The sequence below is a fragment of the Canis lupus genome, chromosome 1 (assembly GCF_048164855.1).
Source record: "Canis lupus baileyi chromosome 1, mCanLup2.hap1, whole genome shotgun sequence".
Taxonomy (NCBI): Eukaryota; Metazoa; Chordata; class Mammalia; order Carnivora; family Canidae; genus Canis; species Canis lupus.
The window spans coordinates 108625250-108641700 of NC_132838.1; the positions used below are offsets into that span (position 1 = coordinate 108625250).

A 16451-nucleotide genomic window follows, 5' to 3' on the forward strand; every position below is an offset into this window, starting at 1 on the left:
GATGGTAAGAAATATGGAGAAAAATGGAGCAGAAAGTGGTTTAAGGTGTCTGGGAATAGGAGGAATCCACATTCTATGTAGGGGGAACGAGGGTCTACTCAGTACCAGGGTCTTGTCTAGGAGAAAAGCACTTCCAACACAGTGTAGGGTGAATGCCAAGGCCCTGAGGCAGGAATATAGCTGGCCTGTTGGAGAGGAATGGTGAGAGGCCATGTTGGCTGGAGAGGGGTAGGTGATAATGTATCAGAGTGGATGGGAGGTTAAACCATGTATGTTCTTAGAGGCCAGTCTGAGGACCTTGGAGGATTTTGAGCAGAGGAGTGACATAAACCAGATCACCCTTTAAAATCACCTCCTGTGCCAGCTCCATCCCATTCCATCCATACACCTGTTCATCTGCCCATCCCACTCACCCACTTATTCAACGTGGCATTTGCTGAGTCCCTGCTGTATGGCGGGCATTGTTCCAGGTGATGGAAATAGAGCAATGAAAAGGTACTTGACCTCAAGGAGCTTGTATTCTGGAGCCACACAATCCAATGGGATCTTCTGTGACGATGGAATGTTCTAGAACTGCATTGTCTGTTATGGTAGCCCCTGCCACATGTGGCTATTGAGTTTTAAATGTGGTGAGTGAGGCTGAGAAACTGAATTTTATTTTTTATTTTACTAAGTTAACATTCTATCGACAATGATTTTATGAATGATGTAAGTTATATTTAAATATAAGTCACCCTGTGTGGCTATAGACAGCACATGTTCATGCTATACATCTGGGATTATTCTAGGTCCTGGAGACAGGCCAGCAATAAGGTCTTTGCTTTCATATTCCAGTGGGAGGGGAGAAGAAAAAAAATAATCACATAAGAGCAGCTCAGGTTGGCATGAAACTGCAGAAGATAAAATGAGATGGTTAGCTACTCAGAGAACTAGGGGAGAGGCAAGGGTAGTTTGATTAGCTAGAATGGCCCAAAGGGCATTTCTTGTTTTTTCTGTTAGTGATCTCTACTCCCAACGTGGGGCTTGAACTCATCCCCTGAGATCAAGGCTGCTTACTCTACTGACTGAGCCAGCCTGGTGCCCCCAGAAAGCATGTGTTAATGATGGGCTGTCTCAGGTTGGGTTCCCCTCATGCCTCCTCTGTTGAAGTGTACAGGAAGTTTATCAAGAAGAGTGCTTAGGATTGATACCTGGAGAAGGAAGTGGGATGCAAGTTCATGTGTCTCAGCCCAACCTGCACAAGCTCCTGACTTGGCTCTTCTGACTTGTCTCCCAGGGGTTGAAATGGCTGCACCTTTACACCTGCCCTCATTCAGAGCTTGCATATGGGCTGCCCTGGAAAGGGCACAACCTTGAGCAAGGGAGGCCACTCTGCAGCTGCAGACATTCCTGATTTGGGGCTGACCACTGAAGGCTGCCTGCAGATGGCACGGCCGGAGCTGGGCAAGCCCTCTGCAGAATTGGGATCTGGGGGCATATCTCCATCTTCATTACTGGGTGACTCAGCAGACATTGTGAAGTGAGCAGGGAGGCTCAGGAAGGTAAGGGGAAGGGGATGCCATGCAAGTAGGACACAGAGGCTGGCGTCAGTGTGGTGGCTTCAGGAACAGGGCGGTGGCTAGAGCGTACTGAGTGAGGAGACAGAGGTAGAACGTGTGTGAGGGAAGGCTGGAGACAAGGGGGCACCTGTGAGATCTGGGGGCAGGAGAGCCAGGTTTCCTGTGGTGTGTTTGTGATTAAGGGAAGATCGAACATCTGGTTGTTCTTGAGCTACAGTGGAAAAGCTCTACCATGAGATCTTCCGGCTTCTCAAATGTCTATGCAACATCGTTTTAGACAATCAGACTGGTTGAGGCCGAATGGTTAAATCTATTCCTGATGTCTGCATGCAGTGTGGGACAGTGATAGCAGTTGCTCAGTGTTTTATGAAAGAGGAGGAGGGGGAGGAGCAGGGAGGAGAAGAGGGACAACAAAATGAGGATGCACCTGGGCTCACAGGGAAACAGATTCTGTAATTAATTAATGATGTCTGCCACAGGCATGGGGAGAGAATAGTCAATGTAGTCTTGCAATGAATTTTCTTCTTTTTAAAAAAAAATTTTTTAAGTCTTTATTTCAATTCCATTTAGTTAACATGTACTGTATTATTAGTTTCAGGGGTAGAATTTAGTGATTCATCAGTTGCATGTAATACCTAGTGCTCATTACATTAAGTGCAATGAATTTCCTACCCTCTGTTTAACTTACTAATTTATTTATTAATGATTTAACAAGTATCTACAAATGCTCCACCCAAATCTACAGTTTCCCAGAAAGAGATAGCAGGTTGCAGTTCCTTCCAAGGGCCCCTGGGCTAAGAATCTGACCTCCGCCTGTGAGACTCACCACTCAGTCACCAAGGCTTCCTTCACCATACATTCTGGTCCCTCACCTTATCTCATTCCAGAGAGCACAAAGAGCAGCCCTGGGGGTTAACTGTGGGCTCCTTTATTGGTGGTTATGCCACATATTCCCTCTGTTCTTCACAAAGGACCAAGTGATTAAGCAAAATGGCAGACAAGGTACTTCTAAAAGCAATTAAACTTGAAAGACTTGATGAAAATGATGAAGCAGGTTCTAGACTTAGTATGTCCGTCTTCCTCTGAAGATGTTTCTCCTCCCCTTGAAAATAGAATCAAAAGCCAGTATTCAGGTAATAGGTATGCAGTGACTCAAGATATAATGTGGTTACAAAGTTCTATATTGGTTTTCAAGTCTGAGTCCTAAGGGAGGCAGCTGAGCCAAGGGCAGTTGGATACCCCTGCCCTTCACCTGGCTCATGGGGGTGGGAAGCCACTGAACCATGACCACTGTAATCTCGCTGTAATAGGCTTGGTGGAATAGAGATTTGCAGAAGATAGTTGTGCACTGGTGGACATAAATCAGAGGCAGAACACTAAAAATGTTCTTAATTCTAGCCATAGCCTGGGGATGACTTGTGGGTATTTTGGTTTTGGTTTTCTTTAGAGAGAGAGAGCATGCTCTTGTGTGAGATCATGACCTGAGATCATGACGTCAAGGGACGTTTAACCAACTGAGCTAGCTATCCAAGCACACCAGCTTGTGGGTGTTTTTTAATATCCACCTTGTTGAGATGGTACCCAGAGCCCCACAGCCCTATTGATGTCTCGTCTGTTCCAGGAAGATGATTTTCATGACTAATCCAAAATTCAGGAAGAGTCACTAATTTTGGTGTCACCCATAAGCCATATGCATTGTTAAGGGCAAACATTGCTAGAAACTCCAAAGTTGTCCGCACATCTGATGAAAGGGCTTCTGTTTGTGTTTAAATCCCAGAACCACTGAGTGATTAGGTCAGTAGACCCATGCAGGGAGTCTGGAGAGCTTCCACAGGCCTTAGAATACTAAAGCCAGAGGAAAGGACTAGAAGGGAGAATGAAGTTTGTCCTGTGGAGATAGCTGAGGACTTATTTGTGGAGGTGGGGGAGAGACCCTCATGATGAGGAGCAGAAGGGAACCCTACCTTTTTGTCCACTGGCTACTCAGTGACAGGGATAGTAGATCAATAACTTGGCACCATGGCCTCCGGGGACCAGACAAGTCCTGGTAATCTCCTTTCAAGCTCATTTTTTCTTCTCACACTCCAGTTTGAGAAATTCCATTTTCCTATCTTGCACACTCAAGGCCTCCTGGACCTAAACCTTGGCATGATACCTTTCTGGGTCTGAAAGAGTCCACCTCCTTCTCATTTGGGAAGCTGTCCCAGTCTCCCCCCACCCACCAACCTCCGCTTCACCTCATCTCTGGGACATGGAGCTCACCTTGCTGGGAATCTCAGCTAATCATGCTGGAAGGAACAGACGTCGCTTTCACACAGTATTGCCCTGGGTGTGTTATGCATCTCACCTTTGCATCAGCAATACACCCAGGTGTGGTCCCGGTCGTAGTTGTAAGAGGTTGCACACCACGTAAGGTTCTCTTTTGTTCCTTTGCCGATACAGTTATAATAATTCTTGTTTTTATAGCTGAATGGGAAGTGGCAGGGAAAGCCAGGAACCAAGGAGGAAATTCCTAGGAAGAAGAAGGGGATAGGATAGTAGTTACCCCTGTGTCTTTACACTGTGGTGAAGGCTTAGGCTTCAGAGCCCATCCTAAAATCAAAATTGGGTCCACATTGCCTGTGGGAGTTTTGTTTGGGCTTGCTCAGAAGTTCCCATTAGAGGAGAGAAATGCTGACCTAATCCTAAATGTCAGATTTTCTTCCTGGGGAAGCTAAATTAATTCCACTAATAGTAGAAGAAGGACTATGGGCTGTGTGAAAGCACAAGGGGTCCTGGCGGTGGGAGATAGAAGGACATTATGTCACCAAGGGAACCAGGGAGTGGAGTGGGAAGCACTGAGAGGACATATTACAGGGAGTCTTATCCACAGATCCTGGATGCGTGAATTCACCACTTGCTAAAATTTATTCGGAACCTGAGTCAGTACTGGTGGGGTTTTTGTGGTCATATGTGGACACACAGAGCCCATGTTCCTAACTGAAGCCCAGCAAGGCTGCATGCACCCTGCCTTCGCTGTGCAGCTTTCCTGCTGTAGACAAGTATTTAAAATGCCTAAGTGTAGTGCTGAAGAGCTGTCCAGAGTCCCTGAAGTGCAGGCAGGCTGGGATGTGCCCTATGGGGAAATATTATATTTACAGAAAAATGTTCTGTTTTCCTTCCTTGAGGGCTTCTTTCTTATCATCCACCAAATCTACGTTTGTTCTCCTTTGTTAACAAAATTATCCAAAACATGCAATAGGGGCAAAAGATTTCCACGTGACCTTTTCATGTCCTTCTAGAGCATTGTCTAAACAGTCCCTAAGGGTCACCTGATTGTCTAGCTCAGGGCCCTGAGATTTGGATTTCATATAATTTTTGTCACAAAATATGATTCTTCTTTGGACTTTTTAAAATCGGGATCCCTGGGTGGCGCAGTGGTTTAGCACCTGCCTTTGGCCCAGGGCGCGATCCTGGAGACCCGGGATCGAATCCCACGTCAGGCTCCCGGTACATGGAGCCTGCTTCTCCCTCTGCCTGTGTCTCTGCCTCTCTCTCTCTCTCTCTCTCTCTCTCTCACTGTGTGCCTATCATAAATAAATTAAAAAAAATTTAAAATCACTGAGTGGGGCACTTGATGAGATGAGCACTGGGTGATATGCTATATGTGGCAAATTGAACTCCAATAAAAAAAAAAACAATTCTTAGATTGGGGTCCAAAAGAAGTGGTCCAGGCGTGGCCCATAGGCAGGATGTGGTTTGCAGACCCCTACTCTAGGGAAATAGAACTTGGTCTGACTTACTATCTGCTGTTGGCTGGAACAAGTTCCCCAACTCTGAAACTTGTAGAAAACTGGTACATCATAACTAATTTTTGTTCAATAGAAATGCCAATAATTTCTGTCTGGTAGACAAGATAACAACAACAAAGGTTTGGGCAGCCCCAGTGGCACAGCGGTTTGGCGCTGCCTGCAGCCCAGGGTGTGGTCCTGGAGACCTGGGATCGAGTCCCATGTCGGGCTCCCTGCATGGAGCCTGCTTCTCTCTCTGCCTCTCTCTCTCTCTCTCTCTCTCTCTCTGTGGGTCTCTATGAATAAATAAAATCTTTAAAAACAACAACAACAAAGATTTGATTGCCCTTTAAATGTTAACAGATTTTGTGGCTAATTTAATAATCTTGCTTGTACTCAACATTCTTCTCTTCACTGACTTTGTGTATTTCTTATAATTTCCCCTGAATTGGCTTCACTATCCTTCTAGTTACCTTATTAATAGATTTTTTTTTCTTTAAGTAAGCTCCATGCCCACCCAGTATGGGGGCAGTGCGGTGCTTGATCTCACGACCCTAAGATTAAGACCTGAGATGAGATCAAGAGTTGGATGCTTAACTGAATGAGCCACCCAGGCACCCCAGATTTTTTTAAACCTTAGTATGTGCTTACTCTGTGTTTGTACAAGCAAGTGTTAGGTGTTTCACATTTTGAAAATCTTATATTGACCTCTTTCTTTTGGATCTCAAGCAGCCCATATTTTGCCCATCACACTGTTGCATTGTTTATGTTATTTGCTCATCAGATCCATGAGGGCAGGACTCTGCCTTACTCATCACCATATGCCCACTGCCCAACACAGTGTCTGGCACACAGTAGGGCTGGATTAGGTGTTTGCTGAGTAAATGAATGAAGGAATCCATCCATGTCCACCCAGTCCTCTTCCCCAGATTACTAGTATCAGCACAAAGGCTCCACTTCCCATCCTCATCCATGTTCTCTGTGGTTGGGCACCAGAGCTTGTTGTTTTCATCCTCCATGCATTCAAAGATCGTGCTATTTCTGAAGATGGAGGGGAAGATGCAGGGCTTGCTGAAAGAATTTCCCCCATACTCTGAAAATAATTATGGAAAGGTCACAAGGACAAGAAGAGACAACAAAAAGAGCTTCCATTTATCACACATGAACTAGGCACCATAACACTGAATGTGCCCAATCAAGTTCCTTGTGATGCTATTAAGTCCGCTTTGCATATAAGTGAGAACCCAAATCATTCATGACCACACGGTTTACGGTCTCCCTGAACAAAGGCTTTTGTGTTCCACAGGCTTTATCAATAGAGTTATCGTGAGATTTAAGGATAAGGTTGATAGTGTTAAGGACCCAAGTGATGGACGTCTAGTGGAAAGATAAAATCAAGGTTTTCTATGGGATTAAGATTTTTTCAGTGCTAAGGGAAGAACATAATTAAGACTTTGTATGGGAATAAGTATGCCCATGGATAGGTGCCTTGCTTGAATCTTCATCTCGAGGGAAGCAACAGTACTTAGTGAGGAAGCATGGGCATTAGAGCCATATGAACTTGACTTAATTTTACTGGGACCATTTTCTGAATAGAGAAAAAAAAAGCATCTCATAGAACTTCCATGGAAAGATTCAATGAGAGATTATATATAGAGGTCCTGGATTATAGTCTAATACAGAGAGAGCTCTAGAATGAATGAAGGTCATTAAGAAGTGAAGAGTATGCATAGAATTAAGATGAAATGTACGTAGGGTCTAGCACTGGGTGAATCTGCTTATTGGCAACTGCAATACTTGAAAGCCAGTGTCGGGACTACACCCCATGGTTTTGGTTCTTGGGACAACCAGATTTTTGGTGCTGATGTTGGAGACTCAGGGGAACATGGCTCCAGGTCATTCCTGCCTCCTGTAGTTATCCTAATGTACTCTTTAAGAAGACACTTCATTTCTAGAAGTATTCCTCCCATTGCTCTGCTCAACCCTGTGTCACCATGATCACCTCAGGAGATGTGTTGCTGTCCCCCCCACTCCCCACCAAATACTCCATCCCTGCTCCAGTGCCTCACCATTGGTTTCACAGTATTTCCACTGCTGATTCTCATCAAAGCTGGAGGTGACTGAGCACCACAGCCTTCTGAGGAAGCTGCCCTCCGTGATGCAGCTGTTATGGGACTTTCCTCGAAAGATGAAGGGGAAGATGCATCGTGGGTAATCTGTATGGAAAGGAGCCCATGAGTGGTTTGACTTTCTCCAGCCATTGATGGGACAGTCATTTAATCATTCATCCATCCATCCATCCATCCATCCATCCATTAGCCACCAAAGTACAGAACAAGTATCAAGTCTTGTGAAGAGATTTTATTCATTCATTTCATCAAGTATTTCATAAAGAAAGCCTCCTCCTGTACTTTTAACCTCAAAGCTTCCCCAACAGAGTCCCCAATCTCAACTCTGGCACCCCACCTGCTGAACAAACAAACATACTTCACCATGTCTTAAAAACGAATCTCTTAGGGTCAGCAAAAGACCTGTAGGAATAGGTCACAACAAAGAATTTTGATGGTTTATGATCAACAGATGAAGTCAAGACCTTGACATAAAAGGAATGTTGCCATTACTGAAAAAAATGTCAAATATCAGAGAAGTCAAATACAGTAAAATTATCATCTAGGTGCTTGTGCCTTCTTGCAACTTTCATAGATGGATTGAATTTCCCACCACAAATGTTAATACAGCAAATATAATTTCAGACATTATGTTTACAGTGGGTGGATTTATTTTAAGTGAGAAAATCAGGGTCATTTGGAGATGATGAAGGGGCTTAATAGACGAAGGGACAAGGGAAGGCTTCCTTGAGCAGGTTGTATTTGAGAAGAGGCTCTCACAATGTGGAGAAGCCAGCCATGCAAAAATTGGGGGGAACTGAAGTACAGGCAGAGAGAATAATAGTGTGAAGACTTCAAATATAGGAAGGAGTTCAGAACATTCAAGAAACATGACAACCAGTGTAGCTGGAGCTCAGCTGTCAAGGAAGAGAATGGGAGATAATGAGGACAGAAAGGGCAAGGTCCTGTAGAGCTTTGCAGACCAAGGTGAGAGGATCTTCCCCTCCTTCTTTTGCTTTCTCTTCCTCCCCCTCGTCCTTCTTCCCTTTCTCCTTCCTATTGAGTAGTAGGAGTTCTTTTGGATATTTCAGATATTAACCCCTTATCAGATATATGATTTGCAAATATTTTCTCCCATTCCATGGTTGCCTTTTCATTTTATTGATGGTTTCTTTTGCTATACAGCAGCTTTGTAGTTTGATGTAGTTCCACTTGTTTATTTTTGCTTTTGTTGCCTTTGATTTTGGGGTCAGATAAAAAAAAATCATTGCCAACCCTGCTTATGGTTTCACATTTTATTTTCAAGTCTTCAATCATTTCAAGTTGACTTTGTGTAGAGCGTAAAATATAGATTTTGTTTTATTCTTTTGCATGTGGCTGTCCAGTTTTTCCACCACTTATTGAAGACACTGTCCTTTCCCTCGTTGCATGTTCTTGGCTCCTTTGTCATAAATTAATTGACCATATATGCATGGACTTATTTCTGGGCTCTCAAGTCTGTTCCATTGATCCGTGTGTCCATTTTTATGCCAATACCATACTGTTTTTACTACTATAGCTTTGCAATATAGTCTGAAATCAGGAAATGTGGTGCCTCCTCCTTTGCATTGGCTTCTCTGGGGGTCAGGATATTTTTCTAAGTGTGCAGGTGAGCCACAGAGGTATTCAGGTCCCACTTGAGCAGGGGAGTAGCATTGCCTGACTTCACATTCCAAAAAGACTTCTTTGACTGAGGTGTGGGGAATTGGCTGGAGGAAGGTGGGGGGGGGGGGTTTGGTTTGAGGAGACCTGTTAGCAAATTTTGGCAAGCAGAGGTGATGATGATTCAGAGAAGGATGGAGGCAGTGAAGCAGCTTCTTTCCAGAAGCTAAAACTAGGATCTATTTTGACAGCAAAATTAAGTCTGGTTTATGGATTACACATGGGATGGGAGGTAAGGGATTAGGGATGATTCTGTTTTTCTGATTTACACAGCGGTGGCACCTTGTCCTTATTTGAAGAAACCTACAAATGAGCAGGAAAGCCTCTGCACAGAGTATATATTTCTAGTGATATGAATATCATAAGCTAAGATGTCTAGTGATTGCCATGGAAACCTGTTTCGGATTCCACTATTCCACTTATGAGGTGAAGCATCCTGCAAGGCATTACTTGGGAATGCCCCTGGAAAACCACTTCCCCACCACTGTGGGGCAAGGCTAAGATGTTAAAGCTGTTCACAGGTAGTGAGTAACCCACCAGTATGGGCCCAAAGAACATTACTTGCCTCAAGAGCCAGAGCTGAGAGAGGAGATGCAAAAGGCAAACCTTCATCTGTACAAGAGCCTTCATTGATATGGCTGAAAGAGGTTTAATTAAATGCAGGTTGTTGAATATCTTGGCCTTGACTGTATCTAGTATATGACTTTTGGCAAAGTTTTGTCCCCTTTTGTATATCTTATGCTTGTTCTGGGACCTCTTTTCCAGAATTATTTTTATTATTTTTATTATTTTATTTTATTATTATTTTTTTTTAGATTTTATTTATTTGTTCATGAGAGACACACACAGAGAGAGGCAGAGACAGGCAGAGGGAGAAGCAGGCTCCATGCGGGGAGCCTGAGTGGGACTCAATCCCTGGTCTCCAGGATCAGGCCCTGGGCTGAAGGCAGCACTAAACTGCTGAGCCACCTGGGCTGTCCCCCACCCAAGAGTTTTTTAAAAATCTGTTTCTAATTTTCAGATTCAGTTTCAACCAGTTGATCTTGATTTGCATCTTTTGAACTAGAGGAATATTTTCAACCAGGGGTAGCATTGCTTCCAGGTTTGGTTTCATTTTTTCAATGGAACAGGGCTTCTTTGTAGTAATTTTTGGCTCTTATAATCAAAGAGATTTTGCTTGGAGGTACAAGCCTCTGGCCACTTTTTAATATCTTTTAGGTGAGTTATGATCATGCATGCTTATTGCTTTATTATCAATTTGTCTCATTTTATTTCTGTCTTATATTGCAGTTATGGAATTATGTTGATTTATCTTGAAATTATGAATTTAGGATAGGTAATGTTCTTTATACATTTTATTTCAGGATAGAAAAAGGAATGTTTTATTTACTATCAAAGGGAGCATTTGATCTAAGAGAGTCAAGAGCAGTGGTATGAGGGAGAAGTAAATCCTGCATATTCAAAAGCCAGCTACTACTAGGAACAATTAAAATGTCCAACAATAAAATATTAGTTAAAACAAACAAAACGCCTTTTATCCTGTGCACAAAAGATCAAAATCATACAATTACAAAGATGTCTTGGGTTTTGAGAATAAAGTAAACAGAGTCTTTCAAATCTCCTCTCTATTATACTTTGTTTCTGCCTTTCCTTATTAATTTAAAAAATCAAAAAAGAGACAAAGAATACAGTGGTTCAGAGAGCACCATTTTCAACACTATCATTGTTAACATTATTACCCTGTACTAGCATCCAGTGTTTTGCCTTCCGGGAGGATTTTTTTTCTAAAGATTTTATTTATTTATTCACGAGAGACACACACACACAGAGAGAGAGAGAGGAGAGAGAGAGAGAGAGAGGCGGAGACACAGACAGAGAGCAAAGCAGGCTCCATGCAGGGAGCCGGACGTGGGACTCGATTCCCTGTCTCCAGGATCACACCCTGGGCTGAAGGCGGCGCTAAACCACTGAGCCACCCGGGCTGCCCCGGGAGCATTTTTTATGCACACACACGTATATCATAACTCATCTTCAAAAATATGATTATATTATACAAATCCACATGTTCTTTTTTGCAATCCATCATTTGAAGAGGACTGCTGAGGGGACAGTGTGGCGCCACTCACCGTCTGCCATGCAGAATTTCCACTGCCCATTATAAACAGCTCTGGTTGCACACCAAGGAGAGAAGCTATTGGTTTTGATGCAAGAGAAGTAAGAAGACCCCTTGTAGACGAAGGGAAATACACATGAATCTTTCTGATCTAGAAGACAGAGAGACAAAATATTGTGACAGGGCTTTGTCACAATGAGTGTGCCAAGGATGAGTCTTGGTTTTATTCCCTGGGGGGGTTTGAAGGCAACACGTGGAGCTTTAGCATCCAAATGTCTCATGACATATAAGGGCATGTCCAGTTTATACTGACACCAAAGTACAGGGAAGGAGTCTCATAAACCATAAAAACAACCAGGATGAAGTTTTCCTCCAGACCATCGGAGTACCATCAATGTTACACAAAATGCATTTGGTAAAGGTCACAAGATCACATTAGGTAATGGAAGAGACACACAGTCAAATAATTCTGAAAAATGATTTTGTTTTTCAATGCTCTTTTCAATCTTTCTGATTACACAAGAGAGAAAGCTTCACTTTAATGCTAGTATTTCTCTACCATGTCTCTAATTCTTAATAATCTCCCTTTTTAACAACAAACAACAACAACCAAAAAAAGAGGGCACAATTCAGGCTCAAAGGCTTTTTGGGACAATAGCATCTAGTAGAATATAATAATGGGATTTTGTTTTCATAGTATTTATTTTTGTTTGCAATTTCTATTTATGGCAAGGAGTAGCATTTTTACAGATTACAGAGCTGATGTTAACTATTCTTTAAAATAGGATGTTAAAAAAAATAGGATGTTAAAGTGAAGAAAAGTGATCACGTTTAAAGAAGAAGGCTAAGTAAATGATAGTGCTGGTGGTATGAAGATGTGGCAAATATTGAGGGCGTGGTACCTGGATGAGTAAAATTGGAAAAATGCAACCCTTGGCCTTTGTATTCCTCGGTAAGAAGACAGGGACTTTGTCTTTGACACAGTGCATCCTCAGAAACTAGAATAGTGACTCGCTCATAGTAGATGCTTAAGAAAGAATTGAAAGAATGAAGAAATAATTTCAGAAAATACCACATGAAAAAAAGCTAAATGAGTTTCTTTAATGAAGAATTCATCAGAAGGGTCAATACTCAAATGAGAATTGAATTAGCAAGAGGTGTTTGGAGTATATTGAATAATCCTTCCTCCTCACTCCCTGATACCTCTGGAGACTAATGGTCCCTGAAACACATCTTATGAAATTCTCTTCTAGCTCAAATTTTTCACATCATGCAGAAGGAAGTAAGGAACCATGTAAGATAAAGCATCATTTCAACTTAATACTTTTTTTCTTTTTTAGCAGAACTAGAATGAGAACTAGAATTTTTTATCTACTGGTTGAGGATCACAGCTTTTCTCTCTGCCTTCATCCTGTCATTCCCTCTTTTCCTCCCTTCCTTCCTCCCTCAAAGATATAATGAAGGCTTACTATGACTAAGACATTCTGATAGGTTATTTATGTGCATGCATGTACGTGTGGTCCTCATGGTCCAAACCTAGGCAAAGCTTCCATGGATTCACTAAACCTATCTTCTTTTTCTTTCTGGGCTCCTAGCTAGAACCCATTTTTTGGCCTCTTTTATAGTTAGGTGGGACCACATGACTCTTTACAACTCATGGAATGTGGGTGGAAATGATGTCCACCATTTCCTTGCTCAGAAAAGTCCCAAGCAAACCTCTATGCTCCTTTCTTCCTCTGCCAGCTGGACACAGCAGTGGTTCTCGATGGAGAAGGGGACATTAGATAATGTTTGGGGACATTTTGGTTGTTACAGCTAGGAGAGGAGGGAGCTAGTACCTGTACCACTGGTATCTACTGGGCAGAGGCCAGAGATGTTTCTAAACATCTTACCACACACAGATTCCAGAACAAAGTCATCTGGCCTCAAATGTCAATAGTGCCCAGGTTGAGAAAGTTAGGTAAAAGGACCCTGCAGAGAACAATGAAGCCCTAGTGGATGTTGGAGCCACAATACAGAAGCGTACTATATCTCTGAATCACAATGAAAGAGGCATCCCACCAAACAGCCACACTGAAGTGCTAGATGAGTTTGACAAGAACTCTGTTGAATTGAACCACTGACATTTGCGGATAGTTAATCTGTTACCAATACAGACGAATAAGACATCCTCTCTATCTTCAGTCTGGCAGCCCCGTCTCTTCTGGATCAGATTCTTACCCTGTATGATCTGACAGAGGCCATCATAAGGGTGAGTGAGAGATGTGCTAAGAGAGGGTGGAAAAGGCAGACCTCCATTTTTGAGCTTCGCCAATGGGTTGATGAAAGTAGAGGTCCTTAGGTCACAGTGCATTGTCCACCTCTAGGTCTCAGAACTTTTAAATCTTGGTTTTGTAAAGTTGAGACCAGTTAATATCTGGAAAGTGCTTAGAAGAGGACCTGGGACATGACTGCTACACCATCATTACCATCACAGTCATCATTGTCATCAGTGATTCTCAGTCATGGACACCACCAGTATGTATGATGCTGGTGGTGAGGGGAGGGCAGGCAGATGCTCCTGGGACACAGGATTAAGATTATCCTTGGGAGTTGTTAGTAAGGATCAACACATAATAGATACTATTAGCCATCTGCAAAGTAATTCAGCAGATGGTCTAATCTTCTTAAATGAGTTAAAATCCTCCATAATCTGGGCCCTGCTGAACCTCTCTGTTCTCACTGCCTGATTAACATTTCCTCGACCTTCCTCCACGTTCTTTCTTGTCTTTGGCATTTGGCTCATGCCCTTCATCCTGCTCTTTTCTTTATTCCTAGCTTTATTCCCTGTTACTCATCTATATAACTTGGTTCAATGTGGATCAACACTCTTCTCCACTCTCTTGGGCTCCCTGCTCAGCAGGGAGCCTGCTTCTCCCTCTCCCTCTGCCCCTCCCTGCTGCTCCCTCTCCCTCTGCTCCTTCCCCTGCTTATGTTCTCTTGCTTGTTTGCTCACTCTCTCAAATAAATAAATAAAATATTTTTTTTAAAAAAGAATATAGTTACCTGTTTATGTATCTATCACTCTCATTTGCTGTAAGCTCTCTGAGTATAAGGCATGAATTTCATTTATTGCTAGCTATGTTTCTGGCCCATTGCACCCTGCCTGGCATTTGGGAATCATTTGATAAATGTGTATGGGATAAATTAGTTCATAAATATGTGCAGAGAAGACTTAGGGATGCCAAGTTTCGCCACCGGAATATGGGTGTGGTCTCAGGAAGGTATGACCAGAATGAGACAATAACTGGGAAAGCTGGCATTGTTCCCTGTCTAAATAAACTATGAGTTTTTAGCCTTTGGGGGACTTCTCTATTCTTATGAGAAGCTAGACCTTCTCTCTAGGAAAATACTCATACCTCCCTGTGGCAGAGACTGCTGTGTGTTCAAAACCAGCTTCATCTTCCTTCCTACTGCTAAAAACTACATTTCCCAGACTCCCTTGTATTAAGTATCCTGTGAGTTCTGGCCAGTGGAAATGGGAGAAAGTGACAGAAATCACTTCCTGGCCAAACAAACCTCTCCTCCAAGATCATCAGACTCTGGATCCTTGTCTATCAGCTTCAAGCATAGAATCCACAGGGCATCCTGAAGCCCTAGGGGATGGTGAAGACCCACGGTGGAAGGTGATGGATCCCTGCTGACCAGATGCACCCTCATTGGACTTTATAGAAATAAAATGCTTTGTGTTAAGCTGCTGAAAGTTTGTAATTTGTCTGTTTCAATATCTATTCTCAATACTCTGATAAATACACACCTTCTTTTATACTAATCCAGGGCTTCGTGAACTCATGCTTTCCCAGTGAACTCAGGTTAGGAATCTCTGGAATAAAGAATGTTATCAGTGAAAAAGGACTTTGTGGAATAAAAGGGCATGAAAACAGGAATGTTTCTTGAGGGTTTATCAGGCAGAAAAGGAGTTTAGTTGTAGAGAATAGTTTCAACATAGCTTGAATGAACTACATATAATCAAGGTCTCTCTTTGTTCTGCTTCTGTGCTTACCATAAGATCTTTGGGTGGTTGATTTAGATTTCTAGATATATGAAGAGTATAGCCTCACACCCACTAGAATGGCTACTTTAAAAAAAAAGCAGAAAACAACAAGTGTTGGCAAAGATGTAGAGAAATTGGAACTCTTGCACTGTTGATGGAATACAAAATGGTGCGGCTGCTTTGGAAAATAGTATGGCAGTTCCTCAAAAAATTAAACATAAAATTACCATATGACTCAACAATTCCCCCTCTGGGTATATCTCTACAAGAATTGAAAGTGGATTCTCAAAGAAGTATTTGTTACACCCTATGTTTATAGCAACATTATTCACAATAACCAAAAGGTAGAAACAATCTAAGTCCATCAGTGGATGAATGGATAAACAAAATGTGGTTTGTACATGTGTGTATCACACACACAGTGGAATATTATTCAGCCCTAAAGGGGAAATCTGACAGCTGCTACAACATGGATGAATCTTGAGGACATTATGCTAAGTGACATAAGCCCGTCAGAAAAAGACAAGTACTGTTTGGTTCCACTTTCATGAGGTATCTAGAGCAGTCAAATTCATAGATACAGAAAGCAGAATGATGGTTGTCAGGGATTGGAGGGAGGGAGAAATCCAAGTTGTTTAATGGGTACAGAGTTCTTTTAGTTTTGCAAGCTGGAAAGAGTGCTGGCTATTGGTTATACAACAACATGAATGTGCTTCTACTGAATTGTACACTTCAAAATGGTTAAGATGGTACATTTTATCTTCTGGGCATTTTACCACAATCTAAGAAAAATTGTGGAGGGTCTAAGTTGGAGTCTGATGACACAATCCGTTGGAATCATAGAGGCCTCCCTCCTTTTTTTGAGAGAGAGAGAGAGAGAGAGATTGAGCACGTGAGTGGTGGGAGAGGGGCAAAGAGAGAGGGGGAGAATGGCTCAGAGCCCAACTTGGGGCTCGATCTCATGGACCTGAGTCAAAATCCAGAGTCAGATGTGTAACTGACTGAGCCACCCAGACACCCCTAGAGCTCCCCTTTTAATGAACATAACTGCACATCCCTACCATGTTCCTGAGCATCATGAAAGGTGCTTGTGTCAATTACAGCAGCCACCTGCTTATCCATGGTCTGACTTTCCATGTTTTCAGCTATCCGTAGTCAAGACAGTCC

At 42.6% G+C, this 16451-nt stretch overlaps 1 protein-coding gene and 1 long non-coding RNA gene across 9 annotated transcripts in view; one reads left to right on the top strand and one right to left on the bottom strand.

Moving 5' to 3' along the window:
• Positions 1-2589, top strand: LOC140602966 (uncharacterized). The gene is made up of 2 exons (XR_012005977.1): positions 1-708; positions 1277-2589. It is a non-coding gene; the product is annotated as an uncharacterized lncRNA (long non-coding RNA).
• ELSPBP1 (epididymal sperm binding protein 1) overlaps positions 2238-16451 on the bottom strand; it is a 27431-nt gene continuing 13217 nt past the window's right edge. For 2 of the 8 annotated variants that reach the window (XM_072773165.1, XM_072773169.1), the window contains exons 3-8: positions 15048-15113; positions 11265-11402; positions 7399-7545; positions 6264-6422; positions 3907-4071; positions 2238-2661 (exon numbers count right to left, since the gene is read on the bottom strand). In XM_072773165.1, the coding sequence (XP_072629266.1) occupies positions 3914-4071; positions 6264-6422; positions 7399-7545; positions 11265-11402; positions 15048-15113 (668 nt within the window). In that variant the 3' untranslated portion in view covers positions 2238-2661; positions 3907-3913. Of the gene's footprint in view, positions 2662-3821; positions 4072-6263; positions 6423-7398; positions 7546-11264; positions 11403-15047; positions 15114-16451 lie in introns of all 8 variants that reach the window. The other 6 variants (XM_072773174.1, XM_072773187.1, XR_012005877.1 and 3 more) reach the window with 5 other exon arrangements.